At 45.2% G+C, this 23,825-nt stretch overlaps 1 protein-coding gene across 1 annotated transcript in view; it reads right to left on the bottom strand.

Annotated features, from left to right (window-relative positions):
* TMEM132B (transmembrane protein 132B) overlaps positions 1–23,825 on the bottom strand; it is a 382,194-nt gene that overhangs the window by 60,585 nt on the left and 297,784 nt on the right. The window contains exon 4 of the mRNA XM_006051109.4: positions 19,777–19,963. Coding sequence (XP_006051171.3) covers positions 19,777–19,963 — 187 coding nt within the window. The remainder of the gene's footprint in view (positions 1–19,776; positions 19,964–23,825) is intronic.

The raw sequence follows: 23,825 nt of genomic DNA, 5'->3' as shown, positions 1-23,825 counted from the left end.
AACAAAGAGATCAAAGATGCCACAGAGGAAATGACACCAGCCAACCAACCCCACGTTAAAGAAATCTCAGAGATCTTTCACAGCACTGAAAGTGCAAAGGATAAAATGTGAGAAGCTGATTCAAGACCTAATGAGTGTGACAATCTGTCAAAGCATGGAAAAGATGCTCTCTTCAAATCCTAAGTCGAACAATGAGAAGACAAACGCTGCTCAAACTGCTCTTGATAAGTTTTATACAAAGAAATAAAACACTTTCTCAATGTTGCTACTGCTTTAAATTACCAATGTACCAAATCAATATTACTTTTACTGTCTTTTTTCATTTCCCTATATACTCTCTAATCAACAGTGAGAGTGTTTTTAATGTTCTGACACAACTTTTTAAAGGTCACAAAACAAACACAATTTCGCCCATTGATTAGTAAGATTGCTTTGCACGGTTTCAGTCTGCTGGGTCATTGACGTGGTCTGACACCACCATGAAAAGCCAGGGCTACCTGTAATTAAAACAAAGCACTATTATTAAATGACATTTGGATACTGTTGCCTGTCCAGGGCTTTGGCAAAAGACTCACGGTTTTCCTAGTAAAAATGAGCAAGTTCCTAAAGAATTGTTAAAAAATAGTAGAATCCAAGTGAGACTTGGTTCTTGACCTAATCAAAGGTTGAAAGAACTGAAAGGAAATCATTTTCTCCTTATGTTATTCGGTTTTATTTAACATGCTGTTCATGCCCTATGTACACTCACTTACTTGTTGGGATGTGTCTCTAGGAAGCCTTCAGCTGTCACCTTTCCTTCTACAGACCCTCCCCTCCCCCACACTGTCCAACCTCACCTGCCACCATGGTCCTCATCAACCTTCAGAGCCTCCCCGGGGCCCTCAGCAGATCTGCTCACCCCCATCCATTATATGCTCTTGTAACAACACCCTAGACTTGCCCGTTACAGCACCTGCCACAACTGTGATCACATAACCAAGTACGTCCTTGGTTGTTTCACAAGTGACTTCCTGGTTAGGATGGAAGGGCGACGCTTTTGCTCCTTTCACTCTTCATTGCATCCCACAGGCCTTGACCTGGGGCTGACATAATAGATGCTCATTTAATATTTGGTAAGTGTTAACGGGCTTCCCTGGTAGCTCAGCTGGTAAAGAATCCACCTGCAATGCAGGAGACCCTGGTTCGATTCCTGGGTCAGGAAGATCCCCTGGAGAAGGGAGAGGCTACCCATTCCAGTATTCATGGGCTTCCCTGGTGGCTCAGGCTGTAAAGAATCTGCCTGCAATGCAGGAGACCTGGGTTCGATCCCTGGGTTGGGAAGATCCCCTGGAGAAGGACATGGCAATCCACTCCAGTATTCTTGCCTGGAGAATCCCCATGGACAGAGGATCCTGGCGGGCTACAGTCCACTCAGTCACAAAGAATCGGACACAACTGAGAAACAAGTGTTGAATGAATGACGAGCCTGGATAATTGCAGGAAATAATACGTTCCCTAAAAAAACATTCACTGCAGAAAAGCTATTGTTAATCCACAGAGAGCTTGACGCAAATTAAAAGATGGTACCTCATCCATCCTTCATAAAATTATAATATACAGATTTTGTTACAGTGAGGCACTTTACTGCCATCTGCTATACAACTGTCCTACTTAATTCCCAACTCTGCAATGTCTGGGGTGTGGATGACATGGCTGTGGCCATGCCCTTGAGCAGTAAGCAACCTGGACAACCTTACTTGCAGTCCTGAGCATGCTCAGGCTGGGAAGCTACTTGGCAGGAGCGGAGCCTGAATCCTCTTCTACAGCCTGGATCACCACATGCCCCTCTCCCAACCTCTCACAGAAGAGTGTGCCCATCACACCCCAGGAAATCCAGTTATTTCCATCAACTGATACATTTCAGACTCTAAAACCACAGAAAAGGATTTCAAATAGCATGAAATGAAACGAAGCAACAAAGCCACTGATCCAGAAGCTTATCTACAATGTGAGGTTAAACCATTGTCCAAGAAACAGATACAGAGAACCTTATAGAGAAATAAAGTAGTGCCATTTCAAGAAAAGGAAGCTGAGAAAAAGGAAGGAGGCCCATCTGGTGGGGTCTCTACAAGCACAAGGAAGGGCCTGAGAGCGTGATGAGGCGGTTTTTGGACGTGTTACTTTTGGTTTTCTTACAATGAGATTACATCACAGCAGGAGTCTCAGGGGCCCTGCTCTCCTGGGACCAGAGCTCAGAAATACACTGACAACATGAAGATATTTTTTAAAAAAGGAGCCAAGGACTTTCCTGGTGGTCCAGTGGCTAAGACTCTGAGCTCCCAATGCAAGGGGCCCGGGTTTGATCCCTGGCCAGGGAACTAGATCCCACATGTCGCAACCAAGAGTTTACATGCTGCAACTCAAACTCCTGGATGCCTCATGAAGATCAAAGATCCCACATGTCACTACTAAGGTCTAGCACAGCCAAATAAAATAAATAATTTTTTAAAAAGGAGCCAGACAAAAGGTGGGGCCAATTTACCCTCATCAAATCTCAGTCTAAATGACTCCTCTCTCCATCTCTGCTGAGAAAAAAAAATCCAGTCCTCCCAGGAGACCACTGAACCTCCAGAGTTCCAGTCACTGGCTTTAACCCAGACTGGATTCTTCTCTTCATTTCCATTTCTGTGGGAAGTTGAAGCTATTCAACATTTTCATCGGGAGCTTAGAGCCCGCATCAAATACAGTACTATGATCTAATAAAGGACTCATTATTTTTTTGCTCATAGTCATCTGTGAAGAAAATTATACAGGTTATTTTATCAGATGGTGTTTTAAATGAGCTTGAGTATACATAGATAATGCAAAGTGACAGGAGCTATTACTGAGAGGAATTCACAAGAAATTGAGAGGTTATTTCTCCTTCGCATGTAGGAGACTGGAGCGAGAGGCAGAAAAGAAAATCATTTGTCCTTTTGTGGCAAGGAGGCAGAAGAAATAAATGTTCCAGTTCTCAGCCCAGGCTGCAAGGCACTGCATTTATTTCTGCTTGTCCTCTATTTTATTATTGATTTTATTGAAATATAGTTGATTTACAATGTTGTGTTAATTTCTGCTGTACAGCAAAGTGGTTCAGTCTTACATTTATACATTCTTTTTCATATTCTTCTCCACTATGCTTTATCACAGGATACTGAATATAGTTCCCTGCGCCACACAGTAGGACCTAGTTTTTTATCCATCCTCTATGTACCAATTTGCATCTGCTAATCCCAAACTCCCAATCTATAACTCCCCACCCCTCCTCCCCCTTTGCAACCACAAGTGTGTTTTTGAAGACTGTGAGTCCGTTTCTGTTTTGTAGGTAAGTTCATTTATGTCATATTTTAGATTGCACAAAGAAGCAATATCTTATTTGTCTTTTGTCTGATTTACTTCATTTAGTACGATAATCTCTAAGTCCATGCATGTTGCAGCAAACGGCATTACTTCTTTATGGCTAAGTCTGCTTGCCTTCCTGTGTCCATTGTGGCCATGAATAGAACAGAGCTAGGCTGGTCCCTAGAGCTAGACTTCCCTGGTGGCTCAGATGGTAAAGCGTCTGCCTGCAATACGGGAGACCCAGGTTCGATCCCTGGGTTGGGAAGATCTCCTGGAGAAGGAAATGGCAACCCACTCCAGTATTCCTGCCTGGAGAATCCCAGGGATGGAGGAGCCTGGTAGGCTACAGTCCATGGGGTCGCAAAGAGTCGGACATGACTGAGTGACCTCACTTCACTTCACTTCATGGCCCAGAGGTACCCCCTGAAACCACCCCAGCTGAACTGTCCCCCCCAAGCCCCATCACCACAGCTGTCCAGCCACTATATGAGTGACCCTAAATGACTGTGGTTTTAAGCCACTAAATTCTAGGGAACTTTATTACACAACAGCAGCAAACCAGTCCAACTATAAAAATTTTTTTTAAAATGGAAAGGCTAAAAAGTAAAATACGATCATCTCTTGTTAAAGACCACATAGATGCACAGAAAAGAAACTAGAATTAGGTGTGTCACAACACGCCTCTAGGCAATGGGGAAAAAAGATGATTTTATTTTCTTCTTTATAAGTGTCTCCGTTTCATGAATGCTCTTCAATGAGAAAAAATATTGTGAAAAGTGAAATTATTTGCCTGACTCAATTCCCTCATCACTTATATGAAAGACACAGAAAAGAGGTTTCATTCTGTGCTAGAAAAGCAGTTTAGTGGAAAGGAAATATGCTCTTGGATCAAAAACTCAGGGCTTGGTTTCTTCTTCTTCTTTTTTTTTTTTTTTTTAAACTTTACATAATTGTATTAGTTTTGCCAAATATCAAAATGAATCCGCCACAGGTATACATGTGTTCCCCTTCCTGAACCCTCCTCCCTCCTCCCTCCCCATACCATCCCTCTGGGTCGTCCCAGTGCACCAGCCCCAAGCATCCAGTATCGTGCATCGAACCTGGACTGGCAACTCGTTTCATACCCCAACCCAACCCTTAATCTGCCTACAAGATACATCTCTGAGCCACAAAGCAGTAAAATGAGATCAAGGCATTTAACAGGATGGTTTTAAGGATTAAGGGTGGAAAATGTACACAGAAAGGCCATATAATGATAAATCAGAGTAACTCAGCCTCTAGGTGTGAGGCCTAAGAATCCACATTTTAAAGTAGCTCCCTGGGCTTCCCTGGTGGTCCAGTGGTTAACAATCCACATGCCAATGCAGGGGCACAGGTTCGATCACTGGCCCAGAAAGATTTCACGTACCACATGGCAACTAAGCTTGTGCATTACAACTACTGAGCCCGTGTCCCCTACAGCCTGTGCTCTGCAATAAGAGAAGCCCTCACGCAGCAACAAAGACCCAGCGCAGCCAAAAAAAAAACTTTAATAAAAAATTTGGGGGGCTTTCCAGGTGGTGCTAGTGGTAAAGAATCCGCCTGTCAATACAAGTGACATAAGAGACGTGGGTTCAATCCCTGGGTCGGGAAGATCCCCTGGAGAAGGGCATGGCTACCCACTCCAGTATTCTTGCCTGGAGAATCCCATGGACAGAGGAGCATGGTGGGCTACAGTTCATAGGGATTGCAAAGAGTTGAACATGACTGAAGCAACTGAGAACACACATACAAATAAATAACTTAAAAAACTAGCTCCCCATATGATTTCGAAACTAAAAGTAAGAAACTTCAGTCTAAATCATAAAGTATATGAAAAAGAAACGGTGTGATTAGTTTTGGGCGTATGTTATACTCTAGTAAAGCTTAAAGATAATCATGCTTTCATTCACTGAAAAGGTAGCCTAAAAGGATCCTGTGGAAACATATTTAAACATGATCAATCAAATAAGAATTGGTTATAGGAAATAAAAATTAATGTCTCTTGGTGTTAATGTTGTTGTTGCTGTTTAGTCAGCAACTATACCCAACTCTTTGCGACCCCATGGACTGTAGCCTGCCAGGCTCCTCTGTCCAAGGGAATTCCTAGGCAAGAATAGTGGAGTGGGCTGCCGTGTCCTCTTCCAGGGGATCTTTCCAACCTAGGGACTGAACCCATGTTTCCTGCAGTGGCAGGCGGATTCTTCCCCACTGAGCCACCTGAGAAACCCTGATGTTAACACCTAACCATATATGGTAATATATCAATCAGAGTCCAGTCAGGAGACAGAAACATCAGTCATTTGATCAGGAAAAATTTAAGATGGAAATGTCTTTTTTTTAACTTTTTACTTTGTATTGGAGTATAGCCTGTTAGGGTGCTTCCCAATGGTGCTAGTGGTAAAGAACCCTCTGCCAGTGCAGGAGACATAAGAGACGTGGGTTTGATCCCTGGGTCGGGAAGACCCCTGGAGGAGGGCATGGCAACGCACCCCAGCATTCTTGCCTGGAGAATCCCCAGGGGGAGAGGACCCTGGCTGGCTACAGTCCATGGGGTTGGAAAGAGTCGAACACGACTGAAGCGACTTAGCACGCCTGCGCATAGCCTGTTCACAATGTTGTGATGGTTTCAAGCGGACAGCAAGGGGACTCAGCCATACAAACACCTGTATCTATTCTTCAAATTTCCCTCCCAGATGGGGATTTCTAACTAACGAAAGGTGGGTAACTAAAAAAAAAGAACTCTAGAGAACATAAGAAGGCAGATGTCAGCCCTAGAGACCAGCTCTAGATCTCAGGGAGGGTGTCCAAGAAAGGGTAAAACATGAAGAGCACCCCCTCCCCAAGTCTCCGAGGTTGAGATTCAGACACTGCAGAGGGTGTGGCTGCAGCCCACTGGCCGGTGGAGATTGTACTGAATGCCATGGGTAAGGTGGTCCCCAGTAGGTGAGCAGGAAATCACCCACCTGTGAGTCAGTGAAACTCCCTGGACAGTGAGCATCGCAGGGTCTTTGCATGATGCTGGGAGCTGTACCAGGGGATGGAAACAAGACCATATCGCAGTTAGAAAGCCCTGTCCCCTGGTACATCTTGCCCTGCCTCTCCAGTGGCCACTTCTGGAAAAGCCCAATATTACACCATCTGACAAAGGCAAAAATGTTTGCACAGTCCAGCTCCAAGAGGCCAAAGCAGGCAGAGAAGGTCAGAGTAGGAGCTGATGGGCATCAAAATGAAAACTGGCATAGGGCTTGCTAAATGTTCTTGAAGGTTCAGGAGCCTTTGTACTCTGAATTTCCCTTCATCTCTTAATATAACAATATGATACCATTTATGATGTTAACTTTCCCTATTCTGGGTGTTCTAAATCTATGATCACTCCTGGGCATATTCTCAGAGAAAACTATAATTCCAAAAGATATGTGCACCCCAATGCGCACTCTAGCACTACTTACAATAGCCAGGATATGCAGGCAACCTAAATGTCCCTCAAGAGATTAATGGATAAAAAGGATGTGGTACATATATACAATAGAATACTTCTCAGCCATTAAAAGGAACAAAATTGTGCCATTTGCAGAGATGTGGATACACCTAGATACTGTCATGTAGAGTGAAGTAAGTCAGAAATATAAAAACAAATATCATATAGTAAGACCTATATGTGGAGTTTAGAAAAATGGTACAGATGAATCTATTTGCAAAGCAGAAATAGAGACACGGATGTAGAGAACAAATGTGTGGATACCAAGGTGCTAAAGGAGGAAGGGGAAATTAGAAGATTGGGATTGACATATATACACTGTATAAAACAGATAACTCATGAGAACCCAGAGAACTCTACTCAATGCTCTGTGGTGACCTAAATGGGAAGAAAATCCAAAAAAGAGGGGATGTGTGTATATGTATAGCTGATGCACTTTGCTGTACAGCAGAAACTAACACAACATTGCCAAGCAACTACACTCCAATAAAAATTGTTAAAAGAGTCTATGATGAGTGAAACGGACCTATCGGAAAAGGTTTCCTAAATGGTTACACTAGTTCATTTCAGCAGAATCTCAATTTTTAAGAAAGGAGATGAAAACAGAGATGTTAAGGAATGTGCTTAACATCACACAGCAAAATAGGAATGAACTAAAAAGTAAAATGTGTCTCCCAGGCCAGTGCTGAAGACCTTCGATCATCTCTGGGATCTTTAGATCAGCATAATAGAGTGACCAAGTGTTCCTGAGGGATTATAGAAAGCTCTGGGCCGTGTCCCCATTGAGCACAGGGCAGAAGCCTATTGTCAAGGAAGGCTACTGCTGACCTGTTTCCCACCTTCTCACCTCAATGAGCAGGAACAAGCACAATTAGCTCCTATCTATGATGCCTGTGCCATGCACAAGAAAGCTCTCCAAGAACTGTTTGACTTGCACAGCAGTGGGACCTGAAAGGCAGGCTGAAACCTAAGAGTGTAGGGGGGTCCACAGATCCAGGAGGCAGATTCGCTGAGAATCAATAGCCCTCATTAATTCCAGAGATTAACCCAGAAAACACCTGCCAGCTGTTTCAACACATTGCTTATTGTCATAACAAGCATAATTAATCTCCACGATGATAAACAATACATCACAGCAGCGGACAAAGTCTTAATGCAATGATGTTTTCAAATATAGCTGATACCCAATCACCTCTTCTGAGAAACTTTCCTGGGACTAACCATTTCCCATTATGTGGAGGCAACTTTAAAGGGGATGTTGGGTGATGACAAATGTAGCTGCTTGTCCATACTTTATTCCTAACTTGTGAGGAATTCCAGAGTCCTCGAACTGTTTTCTCACAGGGCAACAGAAGGAATTAGCTTGAGGGCTCCCCAACAAAAAGGACACTTGCAATTCCGCTCCTTGATAATGTCTCAGCACTGTTCCTGGCGTATGCCCCATTCCATCCGGCCTACACCTCTGCAATAACTGCACAGCAGATCTTCAGAACTTATTCATTTTGAGTAACTAAACTTTATATCTGTTAACTGCCTGCCTGCATGCATGCATGCTCAGTTCTGTCCAACTCTTTTTGACCGCATGGGCTGCAGCCCATGTAGACTCTTCTGTCCATGGAATTTTCCAGTGGGTTGCCATTTCCTACTCCAGGGGATCTTCCCAACCCAGAGATCAAACTCTCCTGAGTCTCCTGCATTGGCAGGTGGAGCCACTTAGCCACCTCAGAAGCCCCCTAAGTAGTAATATCCCATTTCCTCCTCCCTCCAGCCCCTGGCAACTACCATTCTACTCTCTGTGTCTAAGAGGTTGGCTATTATAGATTTCTCATCTAAGCAGGATCATGCATTATTTTTCTTTCTGTGAACAGCTTATTTCACTTCACATCATGTCCTCCTGATTCATCCTTGTCATTGCATATGACAAAATTTCCTTCTTTTTTAAGGCTATTAAAAAATATTCCATTGCATGTGTACACCACTTTATCCATTCATCTGTCAAGAGACATTTGTTTCTAGTCTTGGATACTGTGAATAGTGCCACAATGTACATGAGAGTGCAGGCTTCTTTCTGAGATCCTGTTCTTTGTTTCTGTTTGCTTTGTTTCAATTTTTCCTCTCTGGGTTTTATCACTAACGCCTAGTCTCCTGATGTCAGGGTCTTTCCTTCAGATGTAAAGATCATGATCCAACTGGTTCAAGCCCAATCCCACTGCACTTTGGGGATTAGGGTGAGGGAGATGGGAGGAATGAGCCCCGTTCTCCTGTCCCCATCTCCCTCTTTGCTCTCACACCCACTTCCCATCCATTCACGTGTGAACACAGTCCTGCAGGAACTGATGTCAAGCTCCCTGACCTGTGGCATCAGAAGCACTGTTGCAGGTACCATGGAGTTTTATAAACGTGTGACTGTGCGCCTGTCCTCAGGAGGCTGATGATCCCAAAGAACCCGTGGAAACTGGGACTGGGGGCTGGGCGAGTTCCTGGCTGTGACTCTTGCTCTTTCCCTGTCCCCATTCACCTGGGAGATGCAGACTGAAGGCCTTCTCTCTGGGGACGATGCCTTTTCATTACCAGCAACTTCTCTTTGGCTCTGACATGTAACCACCCGGGTGGCGGCCCATCACCACCCAGGGAAGACGTGGCAGCGTCAGCCCCACCTCGAGTTCTGTTTCTTCTCTCCTCCAGGGCCAGAGGAACAGAAGGTCGGGGGCCAGCACACCATGTGGAGGCAGAAGCAGGGCAGCTCTTCCTGTGTGGACACCCCGAACTCCCCGCGCAGCTGTCTCTCCGACGGGATCTCTGGGTAGCCCCAGGGGACCACAGGGAGCTCGGAGATGGACGTGAGTCCCAGGTGGAATGCAGCCCTCTCCAAACTAGACCGCCTTCCATCCAGTCCGATTTCTCTGGATAGGACAGTCCCTGAGGCTGACTCCATCAGCGAGCTCCCCTCCTGCAGAGAGAGCAGGACCTCATAACCTTCACCAGCCAAGGGTGGGCATCTCCTAAGGTCAATGCTCATTCTGGAAAAATGGAAGAGGAGGTCGGAGGGGTGGGTGGCCTGAGGTCCACAGCACCCCGTCCCCTGGTCTTCTCTCAATGCCATGCTCCTTTTCTCAGAAAAGAACCACCAGCTTCTCCTGCTGAGTCTAAATCAATAAAAGCACAATTACTCCACCCAAGGATGTCAGGGTTTTAACTTGGTCTTTCATTGCAGTATAGAATATTTTGTCTTTTGTTAAAGCAATTTCACACACACACACGTTTCTGTTCTTGGTCAGAAAGCCTTTGCTGACATCACCAGTGCCAAGAACTGTCTCCCTTATCCGTCCCAGCTCCCTCCCCAGTGCCTGGCACACAGGACTCTGGCAGGTGTGTGAAGGAATGACTGACAACCTACCCCTTAAATCTGAACCGCGTTCTACAGTTTCTAAAGAATGTTGGGATTATGGTGGATGGACCATCAGACTAGATTTATCCTCTGCTGCTGCTGCTGAGTCACTTCAGTTGTGTCTGACTCTGTGCGACCCCATAGACCGCAGCCCACCAGGCTCTCCCGTCCCTGGGATTCTAGATCACATTAAAATGGGAATAAAGGAATAAAAACATTGCAGTCCACAGCAACAACAGAAAAAGGCCATCAGTAGATAACAGACCCGCACCATCTCTGAGGATGGAAAGAAGCAGATGGCTGGGGTAAGAGATGAAGCAAGCAAGACTAGCTTCCCAGCATCAGAATTAACAAAGGAGACACACAGGAACCAGGCTCCACAAAGGTTATCAACGTTACAGACGTTAACAATGTAAAACTTACAAAACCAATAATATCCAGATGGGGAAATGGCAAGAAATCTCAGAGAGTTATTCCTTCTACTTTCCAATTAAAGAGTTGACATCACTGGCTAAAATTGTGTTGTGGAAGAAATAGAGGTGGTGTGGTGATGACGGTGGAGATGACAAGTAGCATTTTTAGTAATACTAATAATAATGATAATAATAGTTCCAAGCCTTGGTATGTTTTCTTCTACAAACCTTTCTTAAATTACCAAGGTATTTTAAAAATCAAAATTTCTTGTCAGCTAATTTTTTTTCTTGTTTGTTTTATGAAATACAAGGAGTCTACTTCTTTGTCCTCTTGCATCTATACATAAAAAGGAATTTAACACTTTCACAAATAAAATACTGCCTAGAGTAGGATTTTGTTGTTATAAAATATGGGGTCCAACCACTATTTATCCACCAGCCATTCCTCTGGCTGTGGATTCGTGGATGTGACCCGTCTAGAATGATGATTCTCTAATATCTCTGATGTCATACGGGAGGCGCTGGGATTTGTCCTTTTTTCTGTTTTAACACTTATTGAATATATATTATTTAAAAGTAAAATGATAAAACCTTTCAGAAAGAGAAGGCACACGCAGGCTTCATTCAGCCGCAGGGCAGGCAGTGGTGCTGGCGGGGAGGCAGCACCTTTCCAAGAGGCCGGATGCTGTGGACCAGGTGTGCACCAGGTGCGTCTCAGGTGCGGTGCTGAGCGCTGGGTAGGGCCGAAGGGGGGACCTACATTTCTCACAGTTGAAGCCAACCGGTACTCCGAGGTGAACAAACGGCCGGATGAAGCCGTCGGCTGACAGGGGTGAACACTGGGCCAGAGGGGCAGGGGTTCAGGGAGCCTGGGGGAGGGGAGCGCAGGGCTTGCGTGGTCACGAGCTGGTCGGTCTGTGAGCTCCATCTAGTGGGCACCCCGGGGACTGCCGCCCGTGATCCCCTCTCGGAAAAAAATTCAAGTCAATCAAAAACGCCATCTTGGCGGTTTGCAAAATTAAAGCGATTTAGGAAAAGGTGTGCTGGACCATGCAGTAAACTATGCAAAACGGCAACTTTAACTTGCCCTTTTTCTCAGGAAGACTTTATGTACAGCTGGTATGCCCTGCGGGGAGGGGAGAGGCTATAACAATTACTTAGAGGCTGCATCCATGCCCATGGGGCAGTGGTTAGTGCCACCCTGTTAGGAAATATTTTAATATCATCACTATTCTTAAGTGTCTCCTGTTTAAGCACAATGGAATTCTAATGAAAAGAAGCTGATGACATCTATCATATTCTTACTTTGTAATAAAAACTGAATATAATGTTGCCTTATTGAACCCTCAAAGTAACCTGTTGAGGTTGCCCTAGTGAGAGTTTTAGTACCCCTTTTACAGACAGAATGACTGAGGTGCCAAAGGTAGGCTCAGGTCACAAAGCTTAAGTAAATGGCAGGTTAGATTTTAGTTGTGGCACTCTGACGTCTCTCAAGCACACAGTTCAGTTCAGTCACTCAGTAGTGTCTGACTCTTTGTGACCCCCATGGACTGCAGCACGCCAGGCCTCCCTGTCCACCACCAACTCCCGGAGTTTACCCAACTCATACCCATTGAGTCAGTGATGCCATCCAACTATCTCATCCTCTGTCGTCCCCTTCTTCCCCTGCCTTCAATCTTTCCCAGCATCAGGGTCTTTTCAAATGAGTCAGGTCTTCACATCAGGTGGCCAAAGTATTCACGCCTCCACATTTCCCCAGCTGCGGAGAAGGGGCTGTCCCTTCACTGACCAGGACAGAGGCAGGCAAAGTCTTTTGGTTTGTAAGGATTCTGGTTTGTCATTTCCAAACAAGAGCCTCAGAGGTGGCCCCTGGAAGTCAGTACCCACAAATGCCTGCATATCCCCAACCCCACATTTTGATAAATAATCCAGTTCATCCACCAACAGGAAAAGAAGTTTTTTCCAAAAGAAATTTACTTCTTCAGAATACAGCCTTTTGATGATTTTACCACCTCTAAGGGCATGTAAAACAGAAGCGCAAACCCTTCACTTAATCGCTCTCAATTTTGTCATTCAGGGCTCGTTACCCAACAAAACAGAACAATTCCCAAGCAGGAATCTTTGATGAATGCGCTGGCCGACAGACGTTTTTGGTGAGATAGGTCATAAATATTCATGGTATTGACGCAGCCTTAGAAATTTGTCATGTCACATTTCTGCGACTTCTATCACTTTGTTCCTTCAACTGACAGTCACCAGTTTCTTTCCTGGACTTACTTCTTGGGTCTGTTTCTCCTGTTCATCTTCAGGTATTGTATGGCAGCAAAGTTTCGCCAAAAAAGACACAGGTCAAAGGAACCAAATATCTTAATGGGTTTCTTCCTTCTCCTTTTCCAGTTTGCTGACTCCATATCATTCTTCAAGAACAAATCTTTTTATATTGTTATTTTTTAAGTCAGTTAAGAAATGGTAGAGCATCTCCATCCAGCTATGGGGCCATTTCGGAGATAGGTTCTCTGAATAGGCTCACTGGCATCACATGCTGGCTGTGGGGAGTTGACCTGCATCCCACACTTTAGACAGATGCATACGGCGGCACTTACAAAGTGAGTGGCTTCAGTCTTATCCGACCAAGATGGTTATTTCTGGTCATTTGTAAAGTACATCCACTGGACAAACCTTCAGCTGGACAATTTAAAATTACTCCTTTCAGCTGTGAACATGTTGGATCAGTCAGGTGAAACTGTGTCTATATAACCAGGAATGGCTGTTTCCCGACCATCCTGTTCTTTCTTATATATCAGAAAGGCTCAAAGACAGAGCTGAGTCAGGTTTATTCTGGATTCCCACAGCAAGGTGTTCTATGCAATCTCCAACAAGGAATTATACTGACAGATTTGTTTTGGTGGAAGAAGGGGGACTCCGGTCTTCTGGATGGACTTTTGAAGTCAGGCTTCCACAAAAATACCTTTCAAAGGTACTGGACTCTCTTTCTAGTCCTGGGAAATGAAGTCTAATCAACACTATTGAATGTGAACACTTTGTAGCTGAGTTAATGACTAAGGACCTGATAGCTTTTAGAGTTATTATCCAGAACATCCAATCTCACTGAAGATGTTGAAGGTGTAGGACGAAGCTGCCCCAAATCCCATCCAGATCTTAGTGCACAAGTCCGTGGCATATATGCACCCCTCCCCCTTCCTGCCCCATAGTGGGCTAAATAGTGCCCCCTGCCCCCAATTCATGTCCACTGAAATCTCAGAATGTGACCTTATTTGGAAAGAAGATCTGTGCAGATATAATTAGTTAGATGAGGTTATACTGTTTGAAAAGTGGTGAAAGTCGCTCAGTCGTGTCTGACTCTTTGCAACCCCATGGACTATACAGTCTATGTAATTCTCTAGGCCAGAATACTGGAGTGGGTAGCGGTTCCCTACTCCAGGGGATCTTCCCAACCCAGGGATTGAACCCAGGTCTCTCCCACATTGCAGCTGGATTCTTTACCATCTGAGCCACCAGGGAAGCCCAAGACTATTGGAGTGGGTAGCCTGTCCCTTCTCCAGCAGATCTTCCCAACCAAGGAATTGAACCAGGGTCTCCCGCATTGCAGGCAGACTCTTTACCAGCTAAGCTACCCAGGAAGCCTGGTATACTGGTTGAGGGTGGACTCAAATGCCATGACTGGGGTCCTTATAAGGAGGGGACATGCAGAAATGCTGACACACACACAGAGGCTGAGAAGGGAGTGATGTGGCCCCAAGCTAAGGAACACCTAAAGCTGGAAGGCCAGGAAGAACCAAGAATCTTCAAGCCATCAGAGGTAGCCGGGCCTGGCTGACAACTTGGGTTTGGAGCTCTGGCCTCCAGAACTATGAGAGAATCCATCCCTGTTGTTTTAAGCCATCCAGTTGGTGGTAATTCTTCATGGCAGCCTCAGAAAACTAATGTAGCTTGCAAAACACACTACTGACTGATCACCATCCTCATTCCTGCTTCTAACAGCCACTGCCATTTGGCACATGATATAAAACCCACCTTCTACCTCCAAACCAGACAGAATTTTTACAAGAGGCATGGTGGTAACCTCCTCTCGCCCCCCAACAACAACAACAAAAAAAAAAACACGAGAGAGAGAGAAAGAAAGAAATGGAAACCACCTAAATATTTACCAGTAGGGAAATAGACTATGGATAAGCCCACAGCAGAATATTATAGAGTAATTTTTTTTAAATGAATGAGGCAGCTCTATTCATCTGGGTACAAAAAAGCCTCCAAGACATACTGTTGGCTGTAAAGAATGTGATACTCAATGCAATGCCCTTTGTTTTCCAACACAGCCATGCAAAAAAAAAAAAAAAATCATTTGCTTTCTGCAGCCAGGTATCTGTATACGAAGGTAGATACAAAGTCTTGGATGAGAAAAATCAAATGATAAAACATAGTTCATTCAGGGAAGAGGGTTGGAATTGCGGCCTTATCTGTAAGGTTTTAGGAGGATGCATTCAAGCCCTCTTTAGATTTGCCTTTTAAGTTTTAAATAAAACAAGACAAGGGACCAGAAAAAACCTTACTGACAAGCCTTCAAAGCTTTCTGAGTTACACTCATGACTTTATTACTTAAGACCCCCTGGCAGGAGGCCTGGGACCCCCAAGAGCCCCAAAGATGCCTGCTGGACCTTCCCTGGGGTGAACCATCTCTCCTTAGAGCTGGCTCAGGGCTGGAAACTCCCAAGACAAAGGCTGTCCCCTCTGAACCCTAGGCCACATGCAAGCAAATGAGCAAAGGAGAAAAACAGCTGCAGAGGGAGGGCAAGAGACACTCCATGAGAGAAAGCAGGAGCTTCACGGGATTAAAGTCTCCAAGTGGTTGGTGCCTTCAGGACAGTCATCCCAGGAAAATAAGGGCGTACAGAGTCCTTGGAGTTTCAACAAGGCAAGTGGAGTGAACTGCAGTCATTGGAGCAGGAGCCTGAACCCTGATGTCAAGGGAGCAGAGTGCCAACAAATCATATATTAAAATGGTTTCACATGCCTCTATCCTGTGTGTGAGTGTGTGTGTGTGTGTGTGTGTGTGTGTGTGTGTGGCAGTGGGGGCAGGGGGTTGGTGAGCAACAATCAGGAAAAAAAGAAAGAAAAGCATATCTTTCAGAAATGTAGCTTCCCATGGGCAAGCTGCAGTCAAAATGTTCACCAGCCTGGGCTTCCCCTGACATGCCCCCCCGCCACTCTACCCTCTCCCATTATGATAACTAATCTCTACACATCACACTGGTGTTCTGTCTAATCCAATGACCTCAAAATACCATGGGGCCAGAAATCCCTTCCGTCCTTCACTGTGCAAGCTACTCTTCTGAGCTAACTGCCACCACTTCTATTTCTGGTGACTAATATGATGCCAGGCTCTATTCTGAGAAATTCCCACATGTGACATCACCACAATCCTGGGCCAGGTTCCTGATGGGGAAACCGAGTCACCACAGAACACTTAAGTCATTCTCCCGAGGTCACGTGGTTGCTAAGTGTCAGAAGCAGGATCTGAACCCAGATCCAGAGGCTGTGTTCTAACCACTGCACTGCTCGACACTGAGTGGCCCTCAGGTAACCGAGTGTGCCATCCACTCAGTTCAATTTGAAACTCCGTCGCCTGTGAAACAGGGATTAGGAAGTCTGAGTTGTCGCTGATGAAAAGGAGCCAAGGTCCCTGCCCATTATGACCGTCACTGATATCTTCCTGGTCCAAGTCCAAGATGGGCATGGAGCCTGGAGAGTCTTTTCAAAGCGAAACTTGTGCCACAAATACACACAAACACACAAACCCAGCTCCACAGCACAACTAGGTGTGCACCTTTTGGCAACTTATTTATTATTACTGCTCCTCAGTGTCCTTATCCACACGACGGGATAATAGTACACTTCTTATAAGGCTGCTGTCTAATGAATTAATGCATCTAATAGGTCAATACCTTTCCCCGCAAATATGTCTGCGTCCTGATCTCAGAACCTGTGAATATGTGACCCTACATGACGAAGGGGCTTTGAAGATGCCATTGACGTAAGGATCCTGAGATGGGGAGAGTGCCCTGCATTGTCCAGGTGGCCCAATGTAATCAGCCCTTAGAAGAGGGAGGCAGCAGGGTCTGAGTCAGAGAAAGAGATGTATGATGGAAGCAGAGGTCAGAGTGATGTGGGCTAAGTACCGTGAGCACCTCCAGAAGCTGGAAAGGGCAAAGAACAGATTCTTAGAGCTTCCAAAATAATGCAGCTCTGCTGACACCTTGATTTTGTCCTGCAGACCCATCTCAGACTTCTGACCTCCAGAACTGTAAGATACATTCGTGTTGTTTAAAGCCACTCTGGGATTTCCAGGTGGCACTAGTAGTAAAGAACCCGACTGCCAACACAGGAGACAGAAGAGATGTGGGTTTAATCCCTGAGTGGGGAACATCCCTGGAGGAGGGTTCAGCAACCCGCTCCAGTATTCTTCCCTGGGAAATCCCATGGACAGAGGAGCCTGGCGGGTTACAGTCCATGGGGTCGCAAAGAGTCGCACAGGATTGAAACGACTTGGCACCCATGCACACAAAGCCAGTCTGTTAATGGTAATTTGCTATAGCAGCAAGAGGAGACTAATATAGACACCGAGAACTAGAAACTGGAAGACCCGTGAAATGTCACCTGTTACTTCCAAGGCCTGGAAAAGCTGCCCCTGGCTTCCTCTCCAAGCTCATCTCTTTCCCATGCCTTTCCCCAGCTGTCTGCATCCCAACAGCTTGGCCTTCTTTGAGTCCCTCAAGTTAAACAAGCTTATTTCCATTTGAAGATGCACCCTGTTCCCTCTGCCTGCAATGTTCTTCCTCCACAGCCTTCTACAGCTGGTTCCTCTCATCAGTTAGTTCTCAGAGCAAGCATCAGATCCTTAGACAAATGTCTTATTGACCACTTGACACTGCCCACTCCCATCCCTGTCTCTTTATTTTATGACCTAGCATAAATTTCTCCATAGCATACATCATTGTCTGCAGTGGTCAAATGTACTTGTTTCTTATACTCTGAACTCTCCTCTCCTAGAATGCAAGGACCCAGAGAGCTGAGACTGTGTGTATCTGTTCATCACCATTCACCAGAACACAGAGTAGACACATGAATATTGTTTGAAATAAAGAAGTATTTGTGCCTAAGCCTTGGCATAAAGTTTCAGGTCAATTTGGCTAAAAAGGAGTCTGATTATCTCTTGCTTTTTCCTAGGCTGAACCTGTGTGTCCAGTTGCCTAGAAACTCATCAAGTGTGTTCATTTTTGATTCCAACCTTTTTGAAAGATAACTTTTTTTTATCTGCATGAGTAGAGCTGGGCTTTTTAGTTTTAAGAACTATAGTGGAATGGTGGGCTGCAGCCCTAAACTCCAAGCCACCCCTGGAAAGAAATCTCTAAGGTCAAAGCTAGGTAATTGGACAGAAAACCAGACAGAAGTGAAAGAGAATGAGAGACATGGTGAGGAGTTGGGGGTGGGGGAGAAAAGAAAAAACTCATGCTTTCATTAAAAAAAAAGAAGGGAAGGGAAGGGAAAGCAGAGGCAGGCAGGGTAGGGAAGCAGAAGGGAAGGGAAAGAGGCCCAGTTAGCATTTCCCCAAGTGACTGCCCTCAAACAAAATGCAGATCACTGCTGATGCAGATCATCCCCATCTATCTAGCCTTCAAGAACTAGATGATCCCAGTAGCTCAGATTACAGCATGGGATTCAGTCCTTCATTTGACAAATAGTAAGTGTCCCAGGCATTGTTCTAGGTCCTGGGGACCCAGCTGTGGACAAAACTGACCAGAAGCCTGCCGTCATGGATCTCTTCTTCTGGGGAGGAAGACAGATGATGAATCCTAAATCTCAAACACTGATAATATCCATGAAGAAGATACATGAGGGTGAGGATGTGGACAGAGGGTGATGAGCAAGGGGATGGAGAGCCAGTTGGTCACTGTGGTCGGGGATGGTATCTCTCTATCAGTTAAACTGAAGAGAAGGAATCGAATGTGGGGAGATGGGGGCAAGCATGTTTTGGAGGAAAGAGAAGAGTCAAGAACACAGATATGGGAGTTGCAGAGTTAATTGTAGGATAGAGGGTTTTATCTGCAAGGATCTCACCCCTGGTACCCAACTTGAGTATGGATGACAGAAGCACCCCCAGAATGTCCTGAAATCACTGAGTGTGGAGCCTCTCTCTTCGGTTCTAGACAGGAATGTCAAAGCACTGCAGAATACATTTGAACATTCCCAGTGTGGGGAAGGGTATGGGGAATATGGTGCTCCTGGGGTTTATTCCCTGGGACACACCAGCACCATCCTTTAAGGTTCTAGAACCTTGTCCATGACCTTGTTCTCAGATGTGGCCCCTGAGCCTGAATGAATCGAGCTTTGGCCAAGCTCAGAGGAGAAAGCTGGTCACCCCCAAGCCAGAAACAGAAACATACATGGTTTCATGGACTCTGGGACCCTATCCAGGTTCAGCTGGTCAGTTCCCAACAAGGCTCTTTCTGTCCATATACATTTTAGAGTTTGCCAATCCCTAAGCTACGTGGGAACTCTCAAGGCAATTGACCAGCCACTGTCAACTGGTCACTCAGCATAGCCTCAGAGCGGCTGTTCCCATCACACACGCCTGATGGATTTCAATGCAACCATCTTCTCTCAGGAGTACTTGGTCCTGAGATGGATATAGGATGAGACAAAAAAAAAGAAACACAGGTTCTCCAGGACACGGTTCAACAACATCCACAAAGGAAAGGGATTTAAGCAGCAAACCTTGAATAGTTTTTAGGGAGGCATTACGGAAAGCGGGTAAATAAAATATAATTTAAGCGCCTTTCCCTTGTTCAAACAGCTTCATCTGGTGGATAGAAAACAGCAGATTACAAAATGCTCATTTTTTTTTTAATATTAAAAGTACTCAGGGAATTCCCTGGCAGTTCAGTTGTTAAGATTTGGGGCTTTCACTGCTGGGATGCCACTGCTGGGTTTGATCCCCGGTGGGGGAACTAAGATCCCACAAATTACATGGCAAGGCCAAAAAAAAGGCCTCAAATAAAACATCTTTGCGACACTGATTCTGAAGCCTGACATCTCACCATTGCAAGTGGGACGATGCCCACAAAGGAGGTCTGGCTGATGAAGATCTCGGAGACGACCAGCTCCCTCGGGGCGTCCTCCATGGGGTACTCCACCTGCCAGGTGATCTGCTGGGCACCAGCCAGGCCACTGCTGTTGTCCACTGCGAAGTCCACTTGCAAGATCTCGTAGAAGGAGCCATTTGTTCTGGAAAACAAACACACACAGCAAAGTGCAGTTTAAAACTGCGATTCAGCAGAATGTCAAGCACGAGATGAATTGCCACATTCCTCTTTGTCAAACTGAAGAAGGATCGCCAAGTTCAACATGTCACACGGCTGTGTCGATAGAGCCTGATTCACAGGCTGCCATAGATGACCCACACCTCAGAGTGGACGGACCATCCGTCTTCAGGGCTCTGTGGAAAGTAGACCGTCCTTCCCCGAGTGAGCAGCTCAGACCGCACCGCATCTCTGGGCACTGTCACGGCTCTGTCCTCCCCAGCGCCACGTCTGCCTACATCATGATCCAAGCGCCACACACCCTTCATCTAGGGCCGCCATCACTCCAGTCCTGAGACGTAGCCTGGATCTGGCTGCTTCTATTGCTACTTACCTGTGTGTCTATGGACCCATGGCTCAAACTCTGAGCTTTAGAATTTGGGAAGAACACCGGTGACTACATGGACCTGTGGGAGCATTATGAGACCAATCATGGTAAAGGACCCCACAGCGTGCATGGTTCGTGGCATCAACTATAAGCCACACAATAAGGTACCATGGTGGATGCTTCATATCCGCCTGAAATGGGATGGGATGGGAGGTAATGTAAGAAGTCCCCACCTGCCTTCATTCATGGAGTAACAACATGGTACACATATCTGGAGGAGGGGGAAGAAAGCGGACAGGGCATACAAAAGTGAAAAGGACAAGCACCATTCTCAGCACCTTTCTACACAGGGAGAGCCTCTCATCGCTGACATGAACTTGTAAACTATAGGCTGACTCTTGTACTGACAGGAGAAGTTACTGAACAGAGAGTTAAAAAGCCACCCAGCATGGGATTCGTGAGTGACTTCTCGTCCATAAGTCTATGTCTATCATCCTGAATCTAGCTGTACCTGGATCCAAGGAATGTTAACAGCAAGTGTGACTGATTCATAGCTCCTAAACCTTCAGTCACTCAGGTGTAAAGATTCTTGCCCAGCAGAATCTCCTACCACGGACAGCTCCCTCCCACTTAAAACTTTAGGGGGAAAAACCACAGTACTGACAAAATGGCTATCGTAAATTTGTGCTTTAAATCTTCCATCTAGCTCCTTGTAAGAAAGACAAATATTATATGAAATTGTTATACATGGAATCTAAAAAAAATGGTAAAAATGAACTTATTTACAAAAATAGAAATAGAGTCACGGATACATAATAGAAAACAATCTTATGGTTACCATGGGAAAAAGGGAGAGAAGAGGAGGATTAAATTGGGTGATTGGGATTGACATACACACACTATTATATATAAAATGGATAACTAATAAGAACCTACTGTATGGCACAGGGAACTTCACTCAATACTCTGTAATGACCTGTATGGGAAAACAATCTATAAAACAGTGGATATATGTGTAACAGATTCTCTTTGCTGTATACCTGAAACTATTAATAACACAACATTGTAAATCAACAATTTTGATGTTCAGTCACTATGTCTGACTCTTTGCAACCCTATGGACTGCAGCACTCCAGGGTTCCCTATCCTTCACTGCCTCCCGGAGTTGGCTCAAACTCATGTCCATGGAATTGGTGATGCCATCAATCAATCATCTCATCCTCTGTCGCCCCCTTCTCCTCTTGAGCCCTTGGGGTCTTTTCCAATGAGTCAGCTATATCCCAATAAATCAACTATATCCCAATAAAATTTTTTTAATTGTGGAAAATTTTTTAAATGGGGGGAAATAAAAGTTAAGTAATGTCTATATCCTGACTTACTTACAAAATTACACTTAGAATTAAACTGAAGCACCATTAAAATTTTTTAAAAAGTGGATATATGTTACACTGACCTGTCTGATATAGAATTCTACCCCAAATAGCACTACATTAGAATTAGTCATGCCCAATATTTTTTCTACTTAGCCAAGGTTTTAAGAAACTCTCTGATATCACTGTGTCTGATAGAGTGGCCATTTAAATTGAAGCATAAATGTATTAGGGCTTTCCTGGTGACTCATACAGTAAAGAAACTGCCTGCAATGAAGGCGACTCAGCCAGGTTCAACCCCTGAGTCAGGAAGATCCCCTGGAGAAGGGGATGGCTACCCACTCCAGTATTCTTGCCTGGAGAGTCCCATGGTTAGAGGAGCCTGGCAGGCTAAAGTCCACGGGGTCGCAAAGAGTTGAACACAACTGAGCAACTAACACACACATAATGTATTAAAGTCACGCTGCCAGATAGTCCCAGCTGGCTGGTTGTGGATAAATCATCAAGTATCTATTTGCACAAGTATCTATATTGCACAAGTTTCCATGGGGAACGGAATATGTGTTGGACAAAGGACTGGTCTCAGGAGAGGATGGGAGTGGGCTCACATGGGAACCCCCTAACAGGAGACCCCCTTTTTACTAGGGTACTGCCAGAGCGACTTCAGAATCTAAAGGACTTGGGTACTCAGTTCTTGGCTTCAGTCACCGCCCTTTCCCAGCCACCATACTCCAGCCTAAAGTCACCTCTCTGATCACCGGGATGCTTCACTTATTGGTCAAGTCTCCTCCTGCAAAAGATGCTCGGCCTTATCAGATCAGACCTTTGATTTCTCTTTGGGCTTCTCCGTGCTTGTAACCAGATCTAAGGAGCTGCTTCTAATGCCTCCTGAGTCTTATCATTCAGTAAACCTCAGAAAAACTACTGCTAAGAAAGTGAAAATCCAGCACTAGAAGAAAATGAACATAACTCTCTCTGTTACCAGCAGTTTAATCCTGCTAAATCCACTCTGGCTTTGGGGTGCCAAAGTAGCCAGTCCTTGGGCAAAGGGGGCAGGGTCTGTATGGGAGGGCTGCCCCCCTTAACTGTGCTGTCCCCCTGTGGACCAGCTACAGGAACCTGCCCAAGTCCAGGTTAACAAGAATGGATTAACAATCCAGTCAGTCATTTTATGCACAGATTTTTAAGTCATTTCCCTGAAATCAGAGGAAAAGGGTCTTTTACTTTCAGGCAGCTGGCATACCTGGTAATAAGTCCATTTCTATGGAAATGGGTTTATAACTATTAATTTTACCTGCTCCTGATCTATTGTTGATAAGCCTTTCCATTTAGAAAAGTGCTCCATGAGTCTCTCAATTTAATAATTACCCACTGCCTTTAAGGAATTGAGATCAGTCAAATATTCATTAGATATTTTTCTTTTCCCTGGGGTGGAGGTGTGTGTGTGTGTGTGTTGTGTGTGTGTGTGTGTGTGTGTGTGTTTGGAGGGGTCAGGCAGGAACACTGCTTGGCTGCTTCTCCCCTTTAGCTAGAACACACAGCCTCCTCCCAAAAGGACTTGCTTCCCAGTTCTATTTCCCTTGAAAACTTGTCCTTTAATATAAATTTAACCTCCTCCATGGGACCCCTGGGGCGAAGCTGAGACACCTTTCAAGTGCACAGTATGGCTGCAGCTCAGCCGTGCCAGCAAGAAGGAAGGGGAGGAGAGACGGGACCCAGAGCAGCAGCTGGTCCCCAGGAACCACATCCAGCCTTGTCTCAGTAGATCCCTTGTGATGACAATGATTGTTGTTTTGCAGAAGGAGGTGGGAGTGGGGGAGGCGATGAGGGGACAGGGAGGGAAAGAGAGAGAAAGGGAAAGAAAGAAGAAAGGAAGGAAAGAGTGTTTGAAAGCTTGAACTGTTCTCCAGCATGTTGGACCATTTACCTAAATTATTTTTCTCCCTACAGATTTCTAGATAATTCTGAGCTACCAGGCTGAGATGCTTTTGCCACATGAGTTTTTTCTAGAAATGGAGCAAAAGGCTGTCTCTGGTCTCAGGGCTTCTGTTTTTTCTTATGAGTCTATTTCTAGGCATTATTTTAAAAGA

Source organism: Bubalus bubalis, chromosome 17, assembly GCF_019923935.1.
Source record: "Bubalus bubalis isolate 160015118507 breed Murrah chromosome 17, NDDB_SH_1, whole genome shotgun sequence".
In the NCBI taxonomy this organism is placed as follows: domain Eukaryota; kingdom Metazoa; phylum Chordata; class Mammalia; order Artiodactyla; family Bovidae; genus Bubalus; species Bubalus bubalis.
This window is presented reverse-complemented; position numbering and strand designations above follow the sequence as displayed.